The 20,519-nt window shown below is 39.3% G+C and overlaps 1 protein-coding gene across 2 annotated transcripts; it reads left to right on the top strand.

Annotated features, from left to right (window-relative positions):
• Positions 1-11,554: 11,554 nt before the first annotated feature.
• On the top strand, positions 11,555-13,769 carry coq7 (coenzyme Q7 homolog, ubiquinone (yeast)). Of its 2 annotated transcripts, XM_058076991.2 has the most exons (6): positions 11,555-11,767; positions 12,323-12,498; positions 12,925-13,039; positions 13,267-13,406; positions 13,495-13,563; positions 13,628-13,769. In XM_058076991.2, exons 1-6 carry the CDS (start codon positions 11,683-11,685, stop codon positions 13,703-13,705), a joined length of 663 nt encoding a protein of 220 aa, XP_057932974.2. In that variant the 5' UTR covers positions 11,555-11,682; the 3' UTR covers positions 13,706-13,769. The 2 variants fall into 2 exon arrangements, with proteins under 2 accessions (XP_057932974.2, XP_057932966.2); XM_058076983.2 differs by having other exon boundaries at positions 13,495-13,665.
• Positions 13,770-20,519: the final 6,750 nt, after the last annotated feature.

The following is a 20,519-nucleotide window of genomic DNA, read 5'->3' as shown; positions in this document are numbered from 1 at the left end:
GCAGATTCTGGAAGGACTATAAAGCGTTGTGTGCTGGTTATTGTGTGGAGCTGCTCTATAGGAGTCTACAACTAACTCAATACAAAAGGGCCTAAAAAGGAGCATATAGGTCCCCTTTTACTACTCTCGGACAAACTGCCACATAAAGCGATAGTGTAGTGGTCTTATGCAGTATTTGAAACGGTAGCTCATGCTTTGGCTTTCATGTTTTTTTTAAAAGACTGTTTCATTTAATTGCTGTATTTAGCGCTGTATTACTGTATTTATGTCCTGCATGTGTTCTGTGTACAGTGTGACTTAGGAGCTAAATGAACTATAATTTAGGTATAAAAGGAACTTGTACGTAACCCAAGGACCCCCTATATACCTAAGTAGACATGTCACATAATCCTTATAGTGCTTTTTGGGGTAAACCCTCTCCAACTTCCTGTTCCTGCAGTGAGTGAGATTGACTGCCATTGTAGACCATCGTTATTTTTTAAACTTTGACACACAATTTAATATGCACCATGAATTCTGCCTAGCAACAAGTGGCTACACATATTGAGAAAATAACCAGTGTGCTAGGGTTCTGTTATAGCAATGTGGTTTTCTAATGATAAATATTACTGTTAATTTATTGAAGAACAGTTTGAATTTAGAAAAAGGTATGTAACATACCTAAATGGTTGCCATTTAAAAAAAAATCTACAAAATTCCACCGATTCCCTGCAGGGGTATTACATGTCATTAGTGCATGTGTGTATATATGATATAAGTTTTTCTATTCAAATGGACCTATATGCTCCATCCAGAATAAACCGCACAGCAGGATCCAAGCCAAGACTCAGCTGATCGCTCCAAGGGAGCTTCAGGATGTTTGTGGTGTAACTCCATAGCGAAAAAATACCACCCCCCACCCAAATATGACACACTCTGCACGTGCAAAGAGCAAAAAGTGTGCAAAGTGGCGGTACAGACCCAAAAGCAGACAATGTAAAAAAAAAGCCAATGCACGTCTGGTCTGTAAATACAACCGAAATAAGGTTGGTGTCAGTGCATAGCTCGGCGGCAGACTGTTTACGCTTGCAGGGAGCGAGAGAGGGCGCAGCATGGAGCCAGTGGGAGGCTAGTATTAGGGCTTCTTGTGGTCGTGGCGTGTAGTAGTAGTAACGTGGGGTTGGCAGACGCTGGATGCGGAGGTTGTCTGCGGGGGTGGTAGTGCCTCGGCCAGCCTGTGGTCGGGCAGTGGTTAACCAGTCTAGGTCATCTACACTTCCTCTGGCCTCTGTTCCTGGGAGGAAAAAACAGTCTAGTCAAAATAATGGTGTCATTTTGGCTTCTTATACGTTTGAGCAAGGGAAGACAAATTTAGCAAGAGCGAAGCAAAGGGAGGGGCCTGAAACCGACGAACAAAATATTTGTTCTGTTTTTGCTCTCTCTCAAATGTTAAATAAAGTGTCTTAAATTAGTGCCACAACTTCACTACTGCCCACATATTGAGATCAGGCTCCGCGAGTAATTATAAACGGGCCCTGTTTTCCGCTTTTTTTACACATGGTTCCTGCTGTGTTGTACAAGTCTACTTAATTGAATGAGGATAATACTGTTTGGGTTCTGCGTATGTGTTTCATTCCAGTCTCTGGAATTCAGACTTGCCTCACATTACTTTGCCAGTGATATGAAGCCAAAGGTATTTACCACCTTTGTGGCCTGCGACCTGCCACGAAGACGCATATTTACACAGAGAGAAAAATTCTCACATAATGCGTCAAGCATTCCATTACTTTTAATGTTGGTTTGCTGATTAAGAACATTAGCTGAGCTGAACAGTGAAGGCGAAAGGTGAATTTTAAATTTTAAATTTTAAATTTTAAATTTTAAATTTTAAATTTTAAATTTTAAATTTTAAATTTTAAATTTTTAATTTTTAATTTTTAATTTTTAATTTTTAATTTTTAATTTTTAATTTTTAATTTTTAATTTTTAATTTTTAATTTTTAATTTTTAATTTTTAATTTTTAATTTTTAATTTTTAATTTTTTATGTCCTGTCCAGCCATTGGGGCAGATATGCTAAACAGATTTGCTCTGTGTCAGGAAAGGTGTAGGCTCCAACTTCCCAATACCATGAAATTTTATTTGCCGTTATTTGATGTTTTTGCTACGCGCATTTGGAGCGATCGGACCGGAGCAAGAAGAAACACAGAAAAAAAGAAGAGAAACTGGGAAGACTTGGGTAGCCTTGTCTGTTGTAATTCCAGAAAATTTATGATGAACTTGTATTCACCTTGGTACCAGTTTTGATGCCAGGTTGATCTTGAACCTGGAAGAACAGATGCTATATTCAAAATTATTGCATTCTTGGGGCACCTCAGAAAAATGAACTATGTATATTTATCCTTTGAACAACTGAAAGTGTCGTTACATTCTAGGAGTTTGCGCTCCTTTTCTGTCTTGTCTTTGTCTGGTCGTCATTTGTTATTTGTGGCGAGCCTGCTATTTGCTCTGTGTTTACTGCAAATTTTGGACTTGACAAATTGGAACTTTCCGTCTTTGTATTTTGACCTCCGCCAACCACAAGCACGGAGATGATGTTTTTGTTTATGTTTTTAAAATTACAAAATGTGTCTAAGAAGTATCAGTTTTTGGAACCAAAGTGACTTATTCTCCTTCTTATGATATTCCGCCTAATGAGAAACCAGTATTCACCCCCCCCAAAATGAGTCAGTGCCACACCAGCCATGAAACTCACCACATGTCACTGCTGTAGATAAATCAAGAAGACGTACTTGTTTGAAGGAAGAAGTCTGGAAAAGCTTTTTTACCTTCCTATCAAAAGGAAAGGAAAAGGAGGTGAAGAAGCATGTGCAGGCAGGATAGAACGGGTGGAGAAAAGTGTCAGGCGTGATGTGTGATAGAAGAGTTTCACCTAAAATGAAAGGAAAGGTATACAAAACTGTGGTGAGACCAGCCGTGTTGTTTGGTCTAGAGCAGGGGTCTCAAACTCAATTTACCTGGGGGCCACTGGAGCCTTGGTCTGGGCAAGGCTGGGCCGCATCAGGTTTTCAAAAAAAAAAAACGCATTTATTAAAAACGGAAAAATATACAAACTTTTTCAGTGCTTTGGTTCCGATTTTCTACAATAAAAGCTCTGATAAAACATTGCACTGTTCTCAGATATCTTCATTTTTATTTTTCTGCACAAAATAAGATGAAAAATAAATAAACAAATCAAGAATAAAGAAAATCAATCAATCAGTAATAAATAAATATAATAATAATAATAAAACGGCAAATAATAAAAACTTAAGAAACCACATATAGTTGGTGGGTAGACAAATTATTTTTTTCAGATTAAAATGAACAAAGCATTATTAGAGCCCTGTAGACATGACAAAACACGACTATAGTCACATTTATACTCTTTTTATTTACAACATATTGCGCAACTGCAGGGTCTTGAGACACATGCTAACTCGCAAACTAGAGAGCTAGCGACCTAAACGGTAGCCTTCAAGTTATTTCCTTTAAACTTAAATAGCCAAAAACTTACCACTTCCACACGGATAGGGAGGATAACTATTAACAGTTATTTAACCTTTAACATGAACATTAATCAAATGTAATAATTTTTTCTGGGTACATGATACCATACAGCATCCATATCAAACTTGCGCCGGCCGCGCACTAACATTAAACTTTCATATCAAGGCGGGGGCCTCAAACTAGTGTCCTGCGGGCCACCTTTGGCCCGCGGGCCGCGTGTTTGAGACCCCTGGTCTAGAGACAGTGCCACTGAGGAAAAGACAGGAAGCAGAACTGGAGGTAGCGGAGATGAGGATGCTGAGGTTCTCATTGGGAGTGACCAGGATGGATAGGATCAGGAAGGAGTACATGAGAGCGACATTACATGTTAGAGGCCTTGGAGATAAAGTCAGAGAGGCCAGACTGAGATGGTTGGGACATGTCCAGAGGAGAGATAGGACATCAGATGCAGAAGACAGGGTTGTATGGAGTAGATTGATTTGCTGTGGTGAAAAGCCACAAGAGAAAAGCCGAAAGAGAAAAAAGAAGAAGATGTTTGATGCCATCATCTGAGTCGTAAGCTGAAGACCATTTTTGTATGAACCTTGATTTATAGTACCGCCCCTGAACACTATTACGGATTGTGCTGGCTTGGATGTAAATGGGCAGAGGAAATCAAACATGAGTAATTGAGTAACACCTGCTTTAGCACAAGGGTTTTTTCATTTATGCACAACAACTGCCAGTGCAACACACACACATGAAAGTGAATGACTAAGTCAGAGACCTGTGTGAGAATCGCCAACCTGTTGCATAACCAATTGCTGTTAACAAATTTTTCTTTTTCTTGTCTTTAATCTGAGCAGAACAGCTCCAAAACCTCAGACGCGCAGTAATGACGCTTGGGTTACTTCGGAGAGCAAATGCTTTACTGGTCTTTTCCTTACTGTGTTGGAAGCACAGAAGCTCTGAGTGGAAATCTGCTGTGCTCACCCAACACAGGGACACTAGACAGTAAGTCATACTGTACACACTCTCTCTTCACAAACACTGTCAAACATAATAATCATTATTCAGTGCAGGTTTCAGAATTGACATCATTGTGTCGAAAACATTAAAGTATGATTCAGTTGTGTTATGTAAGAATCATTTCGGAAAAGTCATTGGTTACGTAGAGTTGGTGTAGCAGTGACAAATGGAGTAGAATGTAAACAAACTTTCTGAAGCAGTGGGTGGTTCCTTAAAATAACACGTTTTCTATTTCTTCTTCAGCTATAATACTGGACTTTTTATTTGGTAGCGATTAGCCTGGGTCACGACCCACCCTGCGTCTTTTTAGTCTGTTTTTTTTTAGTCTGGCTGTGTTTTGGTGGCGTGGTTACGGCCGACAGTAGCCATTATTGTTTACAATAAAGAGCTTGTTATTGACCACAGTCATGTTATTTCCATACAATACAATATGCACTATATATACAATATATACAAGACGCTCTCTCTATATATATATATTAATTCATTCATTTTCTACCGCTTTTCCTCACAAGGGTTGTGAACTCCTATAGAGCGGCTACACACAATATCCAGCACACAAAGCTTTCTAGTTCTTCCAGAATCTGCACCTATTCGGCTGTATTTTTTTTTGGGCTTTTGTGGTTCCCGCAAAAACGATCCGTTTTACCGTTTCACTCAAAAGGACTCCCGGTTTGTACCGCTATCTGCGAACGATATAAGAGTTGATAATAATGGGCCATGTATATTTTTTAATGTCAGCTTTCAACATACAGGCATATGTGTTGGATCCTGAATCTGATCAACCGCTTTTGCTCCATGACTTACACAAAATAAACATAGTTAGGAAACTGATAAATTGTTACTTATGGTGAGGATAATGAGGATAAGCACAAGAAAATGAATGAACTAATTTATTCATTTTCTACTGCTTATCCTCACGAGAGTCACAGGGGGTGCTGGAGCCTATCCCACCTGTCTTCGGGTGAGAGGCGGGGTACACCCTGGACTTTTCAGTGATGAGGTCCAACTCGAATTGTGGCTCTCTTCTCCAGTCGCCATCTAGCTGTGTGTCAATGATACTTGAGCTCGGTTTTTACCAACTTAGTAATGGCATTGCAAGTTAATAGCACAGAGATGATCCACTAGTTGGTTTGTACTGTAATTGTTCATCACTAATTGAATTGAACATGTTCAGACATTAGACAGATTCAAGCATTGACATGCAGGTCTTAGTGTAAATGCTGCTAAATGATTTTAACAAAGCACATCAGGATACTTTGGCTTCTCCTTTAACTCAAAACAGAAGTGCCGCGATCCAAAAATAGCAACGAGTGGAAGCCCACGGGACAAGTTTCCCAATAATGTCAGCGGTTCGCTTCTTAATAGAAGTTGGAGCCAAACGCCCACTCAATCTCGGTTCTGACGCACTGTGGCACCAGATCATAGTCACCACGCTGAAGTGGTAAGACAGGCATCAACAAAAACGCTTTTGCTGCCTTTCCTGTTGACAAAGCACTGCTAAAAATACCACCGAGGAAAACTGAGCAGGATTGCGGTTGTGACATTTATGCATTTATATACTGAGCTGTGAAACACTGACAGACAAATGGCGTGAGTATCATGTGGTAAACGCTGAAAGGAAAACTACACTTTTTTTGGAATTTTGCCTATTATCCGCATTTCTTACGTGAAATTTCTGGAGTGACATTGACTAAGAGTGCATTTGGAATACAGGAAGTGATCAAATGTTTTAGTAATTGATGTGAAACTGAGAGGGGGTAGGATTAAATAAGATTTGCTTCTTCCTTTTCTTTTTCTAATTGTGAATTGTGATATATGATGCATTCCAGTGTCCTTGTATGCATGCTCAAAATATGTTGTTAGTTCCAGCTTTAATAAAACTATCCATGTCGCTTTGATTTCCATTGTTCGCTCAGGACAAAGGAACCTAACAAGCTAATCGATCAAGGAGCTCATCTCCATTCTGAGGGAGGCAGCGGACATTTAGTTTGAATGGGCCATGTTCCGTGCCTTCATTGTGGAGGCAGCTGATTGGGGGTCGGTGCCTGTTGTGGCAGTAACGCCAGAACCCGTTGGTGGATATCATTGGTGAAAGATACCGTCAAGCTGAAGGAGGAGTCCTATCTGGCATTTTTGGTCCATGGGTCTCCAGAGACAGCTGACAGATACCGGCTGGCTCTGACAGTTGCAAAAACTCAGACATGGGAAGACTTTAGCTTAACTTTCAGACAGCTTTGAAAAGATCCTGGACCACCGTCTATCACATTCCTTAAGAACCTGGATGCTGTGGGGCTGTCTTGGTTGACACACGTTTTTCATCTCTCATCCAAGCAAGTTTCATCATTTCATGCTCAATAACTAGGTAGGACAGCTTAAGATCCAAATGTTTATCACCTCAGGTTGAGCGCCACAACCTGAAGATGTTTGCTAAATAGCAGTACTTTGTACGAGGTGCATTATTGAAAAAAAAACAAACAAAAAAACTTAAACTGTATTATGGAAAGCAGGAAGTGAACAAATGTAACAGTTACTGATTGTAAAAGTACAAGATGGAGGGGTAGGATTTAATAAGCTTTGCTTCTTCCTACTCCTTTTGGACATGTGGAACTGTGAACTGATTATGGGATGCACTCAATTGTAATCTGATGCATGTTCAAATGAAATAAAACCATTACCAATACCATTACATTACCATTACCATTACATTACCATTACCATTACCATTACCATTACCATTACCATTACCATTACCATTACCATTACCATTACCATTACCATCACCGTTACCAAGATACAACTGAACTGAAGATATAAGGCTGAAGCCACAACAAAAGTAGAGCAACAATATTAATCTGCGATCATGACATTGGATGCCACAATGGGCCTCTAATAGTCTGCAGACTTTTTACGTCTTATGTCTTTCACCAGAATTTAGCAAAGCATAGTAGTATTTAACATATTATACTATCCATAATTTAATCGCGTACCACTATTTGTCCGCAGGTCAAAATCAATCTCAAAATCAAAGAATCAAAAATGTGCATCCATTCAGGTATCCTACCTCTTTGGTGGGGATAAAAAAACACACATAAAACCCCCTGAAGGAACTATGCCAGACAGACATGGGCTATTTAACTTGTACCAGACATTGCTATATACACTCCCCAGCGTCCATGAAAGCAGCGGTTTGACTGTGTCACTCTGCGGCACACGAGCCTGTGGAGTGTAAACAATCCAATAATGCATGAAAAATCACTTTCTTCTCGTTTTATTTGTGTACACTCTCTAAAAATTGTTAGGTGGCTGTTTGGTAATCTCAAAATGAGATTTTAACGTTGCCTTTTATGAGAGCTCATTGTTTTGCCAGAATGATGCAAAAATAAACATGGTTGGCTTGAAGCAGTTGAGCAATTTCTTTAACCCAGTTTTGTCACATGTTTGGATGAATAATGGGATGCACTGGAATGTTTTCTGAAGAAGATTACATTTTATTGTCTTGGACAGCCTAAGCAATATTTGTGAATGTCAACAACTCTCTTTCTCTTTGTTATGTAATATGAAAAACTTATTTGAAAGTTGGAGGGCATTGAGGACGCTATCTGCGGGGGTAAGGAGTGGTACAAAATTAACTTTTGTGCTACAAAACGACAACATATGATGACAAGGCATAAAAGTGGGAACTAAATACATAGATTAATAACACAACAAGGCACACCTGGACTCGATACGGGAAGGGGGAAAGGGCTAACTGGAAGAAACCCAAGGATCAGGGCAAGACATGGGAGAAGACATATCAGCGGTATCGATATCATTTTGATGGAACGCTGACTTGCATTATTCATTCATTCATTCATTTTCTACCGCTTATCCTCACAGGGGTCGCTGGGGTGCTGGAGCCTATCCCAGGCGGGGTATACCCTGGACTGGTCGCCAGCCAATCACAGGGCACATATAGACAAACAACCATTCACAGTCACATTCATACCTACGGACAATAGGTATGAATACTGTATTGTACTGAGGTACTGTGCATCTCCGACCTGTTTTGCGTGCTTCTGTGGACAAGTGTAAGTCTGCACAGCCTTGCTCTGAGGCTCTGGTCAGACAAGTGCATAGCTGTGGTGGGACGCAGGCAAAGAGCCCCTAGACTTTAGTGAGTCAACACTGTCTGCTTTCACTGAGAGGAGACGTGATAGGTCTTGTCTCATTTGGTCTCTGACTAGGACACCTAAGTGTGTGTTGCACGTCAGTGTCTGTTCTCTTGTATGTAATATTGTTTATGACTGCTCATTTAACAAAATTATGAGCCTCTCTGGTCTCTGTGTTGGGCGTTTATGCGATATTTATTTCAGGAACCTGGTAACCTTTATCATTGTTGGTAGAGTTGGCCGTGTGTGTTCATGAGGGCATTTCACACATTGCTGAAATACTGTACCAAGAATGTTTTCAAGCGTTTCCTGGTAAATATCTCCCAGCAACTACTTTAGCCATAAAACTCAAATGCTTATCATTGCTCTCACATTATGTTGACTGACTAGACTCACACTTTCCTCACCAGAAATGTCTTTGTGACTCATCTGTTTTTTTTCACTTCTCATCTTTTCACTTTAGAGTAGGGTTGGTTTTGTTTTGTTATCAATCTGACGCCAAGTAAATACAAGGCCAATATTGCAAATACCGATATGATTACAAATAATTTATAAATGGAATCAAACTCTGGAATGCATTAAGTAAGGAACTCAAACAATGCACAACGATGAGCCAATTCAAGAAACAATACAAGCAGTTGATGTTTGCTAAATACAAGGATGAAGAGTCTTGATGTGCTATATATATCACTATATTGACACTTACTATGGTACCCATTATGGCATTGTATGGTCATATCACCTCGTACTTCGGTACGAGGTGCATTATTAAAAAAAAAATAAAAATCTTAAACTGTATTATGGAAAGCAGGAAGTGAACAAATGTAACAGTTACTGATTGTAAAAGTACCAAATGGAGGGGTAGGATTTAATAAGCTTTGCTTCTTCCTACTCCTTTTGGACTCCTTTTTATCTGATAATATCACACATTTACAATACAAGCAGTTGATGTTTGCTAAATACAAGGACAGGGGTCTCAAACACGCGGCCCGCAGGACACTAGTTTGAGGCCCCCGCCTTGATATGAAAGTTTAATGTTAGTGCGGCCCGCGCAAGTTTGATATGTATGCTGTATGGTATCATGTACCCAGAAAAAATTATTACATTATTTGATTAATGTTCATGTTAAAGGTTAAATAACTGTTAATAGTTATCCTCCCTATCCGTGTGGAAGTGGTAAGTTTTTGGCTATTTAAGTTTAAAGGAAATAACTAGATGAGGGTTAGGGTTAGGGTTAAACCTTAAGTTTTTGAAATGTTTTTGTTTTTAATAAATGCGTTTTTTATTTTTATTTTTTGGAAAACCTGATGCGGACCAGTCTCACCCAGACCCGAGCTCCAGTGGCCCCCAAGTAAATTGAGTTTGAGACCCCTGTACAAGGATGAAGAGTCTTGAACCAGTCATGATGTGCTATATATATCACTATATTGACACTTACTAAACAAAAAAAAACCTTAAACTGTTTTATGGAAAGCAGGAAGTGAACAAATGTAACAGTTACTGATTGTAAAAGTACCAGATGGAGGGGTAGGATTTAATAAGCTTTGCTTCTTCCTACTCCTTTTGGACATGTGGAACTGTGAAGTGATTATGGGATGCACTCAATTGTAATCTGATGCATGTTCAAATGAAATAAAACCATTACCATTACCATATTCATACATTTTGGCAGGTCTGCACTAATATTGAAAGTCCTCCCGGCCTCTCACACCCCTCCTGATTAAGGTGCAGTCCCATGGCACGGTACAATTGGTCAAGTGTGCATACGCCTTAAATTGGACACTAAGCAAACCATAAGGAATAAGTGCCAAGTTAACATTATGTGCAGATGTCACAACTACCCGAAACTGAACTGTTTGAATAGAGGGCATTTTGGGTTGCTATCGTGATTGATTACCTGTTGCATCCACACAAACACACGCCCCTGAGGACACAACAGGCAGCCCACATTACCTGCTGTGCGTATAACCGCACATGCTCAGTCGCCCACAGTTAGGCAGACAGTTAGGGAAGCACATAACCGGTGTCTCACCACAAGCAAACACACAAACACAAGACAAACCCAGGCATAGATTCACAGCTCTGCAGCATGCACCCCATCATTCCACATAATGACTATTTGTATGTCTTGCTGAAAGGCACCTGATTTAGGCATTGCTGATTTAAGATGATAAAAGAGAGTGCCATCACCACACCACCTCGGTTCCAGTTTGGTTTGTTTCAGGGAGATTTGACTTGGTTCACAGACCAAATCAAATGAAGTTTTAAACACAACTCATAAGGCTGCCTTCTTTGTGCAACACTGCCATCTGCAGACCATTAACGAGAATACATTTCAAACTTCATTTTTTTTTGTGTGTTACATAACAATCGTTAACTAAAGAAGCACTCCGGATTTGTTTGACATGGAAAAGAAGACAGTGCCCTGCCAAGATGTAATTACTGTATTTTAGAATAAGCCGGAGAAAATGAATGAATGGACTTTATTTACCTAAATGCTTGGTTTCCTCCCACAGACAGATATGCATAAACTAGGCCAACTATGTGAATTCTAAAAAATGTGCTGTGGTGAGTGAGCACTGCAAAAGTGACCAGTCAGCATCTTCGAATGGTATGAACCATGCAAATATGCATATATAAATAGACCTCACTAGAAAATAAAGGAAACTATTAAACTTTATCTGGATCACACCTAACACATTATGTGACCTACTCATAGTACTAGTTGTATAGTTGTATTTTAATGAAAGTTAGATAAAAGCAAGCTAAATTAGACATAAAAATGCCCTGTAGTTCTACAAAAGGCAATTAGGTAACAAAAGTATTTCCGCTGATCAGGTATGACGTCATTCTTATGTGACATGTTGTGCAAACACAGTGACGTCATCAGCCACCGACGCACACGGACAGCCGCTGACATTTTTCAATGACAGTTTACGTTCATCTTACTTGACTTTTTGGAAAGCTGGGGAAATTCGGTCCGAAAATTGACGACCATGCAAAGATCCGCATACGTCGCGTTACATGAGTGGTCACAAAAGGCGTTCCCAGTGATTGTACGGCAGAGAGCGAAAAGCAGAGGTAAGCAAGAGTTTAGAGCTAATCATGCTAATCATGCTAAAAGAATTATCGTCCGCAAATCCTGTTGATGGGGTTTACATAGTTATTTTTATAATGTAGTATATGTAACGTGAATGCCAAATGATTATGTCGTAAAAGCAACGTGAGGGAGTGAATTAACCGAGGCAGTATTTAAATCCCCACACTGATATGTACATACTTACGCTTTAACAATAGTATGCTATAGTACACAGTGTAAACAGTGTGAGTTAGATCCTTGGCGACCAGTCCAGGGTGTACCCCGCCTCTCACTCAACGGCAGCTGGGATAGGCTCCAGCATACCTCCGCGACCCTAGTGAGGATAAGCAGCAAGACAATGGATGGATGGCTGGAGTTAGATCCTCTTCTTCCACTACACAAACAAATGGCTAAGTGTGAGTGCGCACCAGCTTAGAGCAGTTGAGACACATAAATTAAGCTTTTGTTTGTGGATGGGTGTCCTTTTGTCTATGAAGGCCTAAAGGTGCTTGAAAGAGCTACTGAAAAGTTGCTTTCTTATGTGTGGGTGACTGCAGGATCCCCGTGGAGCTCACGTTGCTACAGTGTGGTCCCGCCAGCACTTGACAGCGAGGAGAAGGAGATGCTTGATCGCATCCTGCGCGTCGACCATGCGGGTGAATATGGTGCAAGTCGAATCTACGCCGGACAGATGGCAGTACTTGGGAGGTCTAGTACTGGCCCTCTCATTCAGGTACGACCAAAGCTTGTCTCTGGGCTGAACAGAACTCTGACTTGCGATCATGAAGTAGTCCAGCCGTTTGAAACCTGTTGGTGATAGCGTATTTTTGGACACTGCTTCACACTGTCGAGATCCACTGGCAAACTTGAGAAAAATACTGTATGCTAGATTGATTGCCTTTAACTTCATAGCTGCATCATATGTATTTCTTCATGTGTTGTCCACGATGAGCACAAAATTCTGAAGTATGAATTAGCCACGTCACTGTTAAAGCCACACATGGAATGCAGCATCGGAATAGGACAGGAGTTATAGTGTGAATGTGAAAGCTTCTTCAGTAAATGTTCTTGCAAGGTCATTGGCCATAAAATGTGTTCACGCTTTCCATTTCCTTTTTTTAAATTCAAATTTTGAGTTGCTCTTTATTTTTAATTGCAGGAAATGTGGGATCAAGAGAAAAAACACCTCGAGAAGTTTAATGAAATACTTGCAGAGAGCAGAGTCCGGCCCACGGCACTGCTGCCCCTCTGGAATGTTGCAGGCTATTTATTAGGTTGGTGTGAAAATAGCAATATGTTATTTTAGTGTAAAGTTATATTTATGAAGTCTCTATGTGACAGAATGCTAAACTGTGTTTGATTACATATCAAAGTTGTAAAATATAACATGTGGCGGACTTTAATAATTATTTGTTTTCCCTCGCAGTTGCTTTTAGGACACTTGTCAGGTGTTGTGTTCTTGAATTTTAAAGGTATTTGTCATGCCATCACTGTCCAAAAGGGGCATCTACTGCATTGCTGGGCAAAGAGGGGGCCATGGCCTGCACAGTGGCGGTGGAGGAGAGCATCTCTGAACATTACAACAGCCAGATAAGAGCTCTGATGGAAAAGGACCCAGAGAGATACACGGAACTATTAAAGGTGATTGCTCTCTTTTGGTGACGGTTCAATATGATCATCAAGTCTGCTTATATTTATATTAATAGTCTGTATGTGTGAAAATATTTAGGTCATAAAGGAATTCCGAGATGATGAGATGGACCATCATGATACAGGATTAGAACATGATGCTGAATCAGTAAGTAACAACAACTTTATGCCACAATACAGTGTGCAATACACATTTTTTCCTCCTGATTTAGGTACCTGGATACTGGCTACTTAAAAACGCCATCCAGCTGGGGTGCAAAGCTGCCATATTTGTTTCTCAACGTGTCTAATTGTATATAAAAAATAATAAACGTGTTTGTTTTAATACCTTGACTGACTTGGAATAAGTTGTGTATTCTACGCATTTGTGGTTTTTAAATCAGTCTAGTATGTAAGCGAGTGGTACAAGACATTAAGTACATGGTCCACAATCTTTATGTAAGAACATTACACATGTCTTCCTGTTTTTTGTGCATTCTACAGATATAAAAACTGATAAAAAAGAGCCAGCTCATTACAGCACGTAATGCTTGTTGCACCTGTATGCTTATTAAAAAAACAAGGTTGGATGATTTTATATACACGCTGTGACCATGTATTAATAGGTTCATTCATGATAACATGTAATACTTGTAGTATTTTGCCATATTTTGGTCCTTCTAAGCATTTCCGGATCTTCCTTCCTTGGTTCCTTCCTTCTCTATAGGCTTTGATCTATTTTGTGTTGCATGAAGTCATGTTGGTTATTTTAGCTGACGTGGTTTGAACATCAGACCTGACCTGAAGGGTCAACATGTAGTATGGCGCCAATTTCCTAAAAATAACTTACTCTTTACTGTCCATCCTTTCAAGTAACACAAATACTGGCTTGTCGTGTCTTGCGATGACATTATGAGCCAATTTTAGTGCACTCAAAGTCTTTTATTGCATTTTTTAGACTATAATAATTTTAAAAAATGGCAAATGGCACCCAGGCCACACTTTGGACACCACTGATGTATTGTCTCTGGTCATGATTTATCTAAGGTGAACCTGCTAAAATGAAAGAAACCAAAGTACCTGTATAGTACATCTTCATTTAGTGATGACTTAGTACAGGTGTTTCAGTAAATGAACTGCATACCTCTGCAAATACTATATAAATCAGTATAGATAGATACTTTATTCATCTCCCAGAGAAATTCACAGTATATTTTATATATGTGGTATTCGTTGTGTGTGTGTAAGAATTGTCAACATTCCTTTTTTTTTTTTTTTTTAGAATTACTTTCAAAGGAATTTTCTGAAATGGAGAAATGGTCAACAGGGAATTGAAAAGTAGTAATAAAACTCACTAAACTGGGGCAGTCTAGGACATCCGTGAATAATTGTGCCTATAAATTTTCTGCTTCAGCAAAATAGTGCAAACCGCATAAGTTATGAAATCTTTTCGGATACAGGTATAATGCCCATTAGCTTCAGCATCTGGCAGACTGTTTATAGTAACTAATAGGGAGCATCAAGTTCATCTTCCAAGCACTGATTTATATGTGATATATTATTTTATATGTCTGGCAACTTTCATTCTTTGTGAATAGACTTTTATACAAGGTTTCATTTCATTGTAGCGCTCTTGAAATGATTCCTTCTGTCGTAAAATAAAGATTATTTTTAATCTTTATTTTGCAACCCACCAGTGGAGAATTCCTGCATTGGATTATACGAACAAGCAGTATTATCTGATCATCCAACTATTCATTTTAGCAATTGTGCAATATCAGTTGCATTAAAAAATTCTCAACAAATTACATTAATTTTTCAAGATGTACTTTTCAATAGAGATTCATTTTAAAAAGTGTTTTTGTTATGTTGGTTTATTGCAAACTACATTATAAAAGTTGATGAAATTTGCAAATAGAATTTACAAATTAGGGTTGAATAAATTTCATTGCAACTCCATATATTAATTCATTCATTCATTTTCTACCGCTTATCATCACGAGGGTCGCGGGGGTGCTGGAGCCTATCCCACCTGTCTTGGGGCGAGAGGCGGCGTACACCCTGGACTGGTGGCCAGCCAATCACAGGGCACATATAGACAAACAACCATTCACACTCACATTCATACCTATGGACAATTTGGAGTGGCCCACGCATGCACGGGGAGAACACTCCATATATTACATTTATGAAATCCTTTCTTCATATAATTTAAAATCGTCAAGGGGTTCTTATCCATGTTTATGTAACACAAATGCTAACCTGCCGCTGGGTCATTCCATTTCAACCAATTTGCCCACCACCCCCTTTTTCTTCCTCTTGGGTTATCCAGGTCAACTATTCATATACAGCAGCAAGGGCTTCAAAACCTCCACACTTAGCCAGGCATTTCTATGAATAGTAAACAGTAAACATTTTTACCGCCTGCAGTAGTCATACCTGGTACATGATGGCACTGCATGCTTCAGGTGATGGATGACAAAACTGCAATACTGTAAATTCAGATATAGTATTTGGTCACATGCCACATTCAACATAACTTTTACCCTTCTTAAAGATTGTCAAACACAGAGAGAGGAGGGGGAAGTACGGAAGAGCCTAAAACTCTAAAACAAGCACCCCTCTAGTCTGTTCACAGATCGCGAGATGCTTTCACTGACACCTCGAACATCACATTAGCGTCTTTATTATGCGTGCATGTATGGTCTAAATCAGGGGTCACAGGGGATAATGTGCCTTCTTGCAACAGGTCGTTCCGAAAACCACATGAGTCTCCCGCCAGCCTGTTCTAAAAATAGTCCAAATAGTAGCACTTACCTGCGAGCTGCATTCCATTTTTTCCCCTTTGTTATTCTTGTTTAAATCACAATTACATGTAAACAGGGAATGACGCTATATTTGAAAAATACTTTAAACATTTATACAAAGATTGTTTTACGAGTGTCTATACTCTTTTACTGCTTTAAGTTAACATGTGATTAAATGCAGCTCCCATTTACGACACTAGATGGGCACCTGAATGCACCAGGGGAATCACGCAGGTGTCAGAGTTGACTTAACATTTCATGTTTAACTAACAGCATGGACTTAAAGACGTGAATAACCTGTTTATTTCGTATTGTAATTTATCCACTCTTGTTAGAAACAATAGTTAGATAATAATAATAGACATTATCAATGAGCACTTTGTCGTTAGCTTCATGCATGCGTATACCATTTCAGTGGATTTCAGTGGTGGGAAGACATGAATACTGTAAGAGATGATCACCTATGTGTTCCTGTTTAAGGTAAAAAAGCAGTTCCTTTGTTTTTATGTTGTACACCAGTGTACTTGTGCCATCACAATGCATCATTCTATTGTAATAGCGGTTTTGTATATTGTGGGAGGAAACCGGAGTACCCGGAGAAAACCCAAGCATGCACGGGGAGAACAGAGTTGGCTGAGGGTGGAATTGAACCCTGGTCTCCTAGCTGTGAGGTCTGCGTGCTAACCACCGTTCCGCCATACATTGTTTATTCATTCATTCATTCATTCATTTTCTACCACTTATACTCACGAGGGTGGCGGGGGTGCTGGAGCCTATCCCAGCTGTCTTTGGGTGAGAGGCGGGGTACACCCTGGACTGGTCGCCAGCCAATCACAGGGCACATATAGACAAACAACCATTCACACTCACATTCATACCTATGGACAATTTGGAGTGGCCAATTAACCTAGCATGTTTTTGGAATGTCGGAGGAAACCGGAGTACCCGGAGAAAACCCACGCATGCACGGGGAGAACATGCAAACTCCACGCAGAGATGGCCGAGGGTGGAATTGAACTCTGGTCTCCTAGCTGTGAGGTCTGCGTGCTAACCACTCGACCGCCGTGCTGGAGCCTATCCCAGCTGTCTTTGGGCGAGAGGCGGGGTACACCCTGGACTGGTGGCCAGCCAATCACAGGGCACATATAGACAAACAACCATTCACACTCACATTCATACCTATGGACAATATGGAGTCGCTAATTAACCTAGCATGTTTTTGGAATGTGGGAGGAAACCGGAGTACCCGGAGAAAACCCACACATGCACGGGGAGAACATGCAAACTCCACGCAGAGATGTCCGAGGGTGGAATTGAACCCTCGTCTCCTAGCTGTGAGGTCTGCACGCTAACCACTCGACCACTCGCCGTGCCGCCATACAGTGTTTAATCATGACTAAAATCATTAATAATACAGTATATAGTTTAATGTAAATTGAGCCTATTTCAGAAGTGTGTATCAAAGACATGAATCGGTACCCAAGAGGTAGTTCTGGGCTTCAAAAAGGTCGTTGATCCCTGCTCGAGTACATTGTGTCCCCCTTGTCAGAACAGTAGCTCACTCAATTCACGGCAGACTGCAGACTGGGATATGGGATATTATAGGCCTCCAGACACCATGTCAATTCAGGAATTTCTGGTATGAGGTGAACATGCCGTTTTTTTCATCATTTTTGTGACATACGGTTAATATCATTCACAATATCATTCTCCAAATTCTGCTTCCACATGCTCCCTTCAAGTCCATAGTACATTTCTGTCGACTATATTTTCAAATGATCTATCATCAAGTGTATGTTTGTGTTTATTATGCTTTCAAAGTGAAGCTAAAAGTGCTTCAGCTAATGTCTATATGTATTATTCTCTGTGAATGTTACACCATAATGTACATAATACACCATAATGTACTGACATTTTCCATCTATTGCTGTTATCACAGTGTGTCCACAACACATATGTCTTTTAATGCCTAGTTTTAAGAACAGCTTTTCGTTTCTTGTTAAGTGAACCACATTCCCTGACACTTTAAGAGCTGCTCTGGAGGATTGATTGTCATTGGCATTTGGCACACCGGCTAGTACTACTCCATTTAACTCTCATGTACTTGGACTGCATAGTCACAGGTGTGAGCCCCCGAGTGTGCAGGACGGTGGATTTTATTTTATTTTTATGGATTTTTATTTTATCGCCTATTAGGGCATTGAAATAGGTACTGTACTTGTACAATATGGCTTTCTTTCCATTGAGCTTTTGTAGTTTTTCACTAAAAAGTACCATGCTTCAGTACCACATTTAGCCCCCTTATGGAGACAATCTATGCCAGGGGTGGGCAAACTTTTTGACTCGCGGGCCGCATTGATATGACAAAATTTACAGGGGGGGGGGGGGGGGGGCAGACTATATATTTTACACGTAACAGTCCACCTGGTATTATTGTATCTGTAAAATTGTCATGCAATCTGCTATTATTATTTATTATTTTATATTTATATTTAAATATTTTAAAAATAATAAAATATTATAATAATTACAATAAAATTAAAATAATAATAATTATATTATTATTATGTAAAATATGCAAATATAACAATAATATTATATATAATTAATATAATAATTAGAATTAATATAATAATTATAATAATCATAATAGTTCTAATAATTATTATAATAATCTAATAATAATAATAATAATAATAATTATTATTATGTGCTTGTGTCCCTTTTTTCAGCAGCACTTTGTAAACAACAGACCATGTCAAAAAACAAAATTGATAAAACCATCAAAAGGTTGGCTCAGGCCATGATGCCAGGTTGTATGTTGAGTTTAAATGAAATACTTTGGAAAGATTGGGCAGGCAGTATTCAAACACTTGGCGGGCCGGATGTGGCCCCCGGGCTGTAGTTTGCCCACCCCTGATCTATGCTGCTGCAGTCAGTTAAGATAAGATTTATTGTCTTTATTAGTCCAGATTTATGGTTTTAAGACTTTGGGCTCTAATTTTGTGGCGCAGCGTAGGGTGGCGCAGGGTGGAGAATATTCGCCAGCTCCGACCTGGTCTATTCGGGGCGCAGGCGAAGCGCACCCTGTGTCATGGTAAATTGGCTGAGAGGCGCACAGTTTATTAGATAGGCACCTTTTAAAAACAATACAATACGTACATTTCCCATCCTTCAGACGGCGTACAGTCAACCTCTGTGAATGCCTTCTCCTTCAATCTACGATCAACATTTGCAATAAAACGAATGAAATGTCGATTAGTTCCAGCTGCTACTCTACTGACTTTAATTACCATTGTCTATACTACAGAAACTGATAATATTATTCATTTATATGAACCAGGAAAATGCATACAAGCATATTCAAGAGTCACATGTTGAGTACTATATTTTTGTACATGTTGGTAGGTCTGCATTGAAATGAAAACCATGTGTTTAAATGGATAAATGGAGCAAAAGCAAAATGTGATGAGAAAAAACTGAACTGTTCATATTAATAAAAAAAATAACACAAGGTATTCTTTTTAATTACAATTTTTAAAAATACATTTAAAAACATAAAATAACTAAAATAAGCAAAAATGTGCTGGAAAGATTGAGTCAGTCAAAGCACACGTTCACTTATGTGTATCGGAGTATTCCAATATATATTCCAATATATTTTTAAAAAAAAAAAGGCAAAAAAGCAGCAATACCATTTCTGTTCCTGACATTCTGGTGCAAATGTGATGGATTTACTGCTTCCTCTGTCATTTTTTCAGCTACTTGAGGTATCTGTTAAAAAGATTTAGCGCTGATTTCTTGGAAGATTGTCTAGACAACTGAAGGAATGAAGAAATGTTCAGCAGATCAATTTCAGTACAGTGATCCATTTGCACATAGCTCATACTGATATGTTTTTGTAGTAGCTTTGTTTTCTTTCCTGATATAGTTGAAAGTTACAGTTTAGTTTTTTGTAAGTTTTTTTTTTATACTTGGCCTTCCAAACATCCATCATTTTGTGTGATTGACAAGTTGGGATGGTGTGCATTTCATTGATGAGAATTTCAGAGCTCTGAGGCTCGTGGGGTTTGATCCTTTGATGTCACCCTGCAGTCATCCAAGGGGAACAGCAGCCGATCCGTTTCAAATAGTCTTTCTCTGTCTCTGAGAATCTGTGGGATGGAGACACAGTTACAGATAAAAACCCGGATGACACAACTCAATCTGCAAGGAAAGGAATGTCACCAACATTTTTTTTCCCGCCAGGTAAAAAAACACAAATTAGGTTGTACTTGTAATGTCTTTCTAATATATAGTTTTAGATTATTTAGCTACA

The sequence above is a fragment of the Doryrhamphus excisus genome, linkage group LG9, assembly GCF_037039965.1.
Source record: "Doryrhamphus excisus strain RoL-2023G ecotype Guam linkage group LG9, RoL_Dexc_Guam_v1.1, whole genome shotgun sequence".
Lineage (NCBI taxonomy): Eukaryota > Metazoa > Chordata > Actinopteri > Syngnathiformes > Syngnathidae > Doryrhamphus > Doryrhamphus excisus.
Note: the sequence above shows the minus strand (reverse complement) of the source record. Positions and strands in the feature narration are given on the sequence as shown.

Coding starts and splice junctions, on each gene's coding strand:
- coq7 (XM_058076983.2), top strand. CDS start 11,683: ATGCAAAGATCCGCATACGTCGCGTTACATGAGTGGTCACAAAAGGCG. Junction 13,040..13,266: donor TGTTGCAGGCTATTTATTAG/GTTGGTGTGAAA, acceptor ACTGTCCAAAAG/GGGCATCTACTGCATTGCTG. Junction 13,407..13,494: donor GATACACGGAACTATTAAAG/GTGATTGCTCTC, acceptor GAAAATATTTAG/GTCATAAAGGAATTCCGAGA.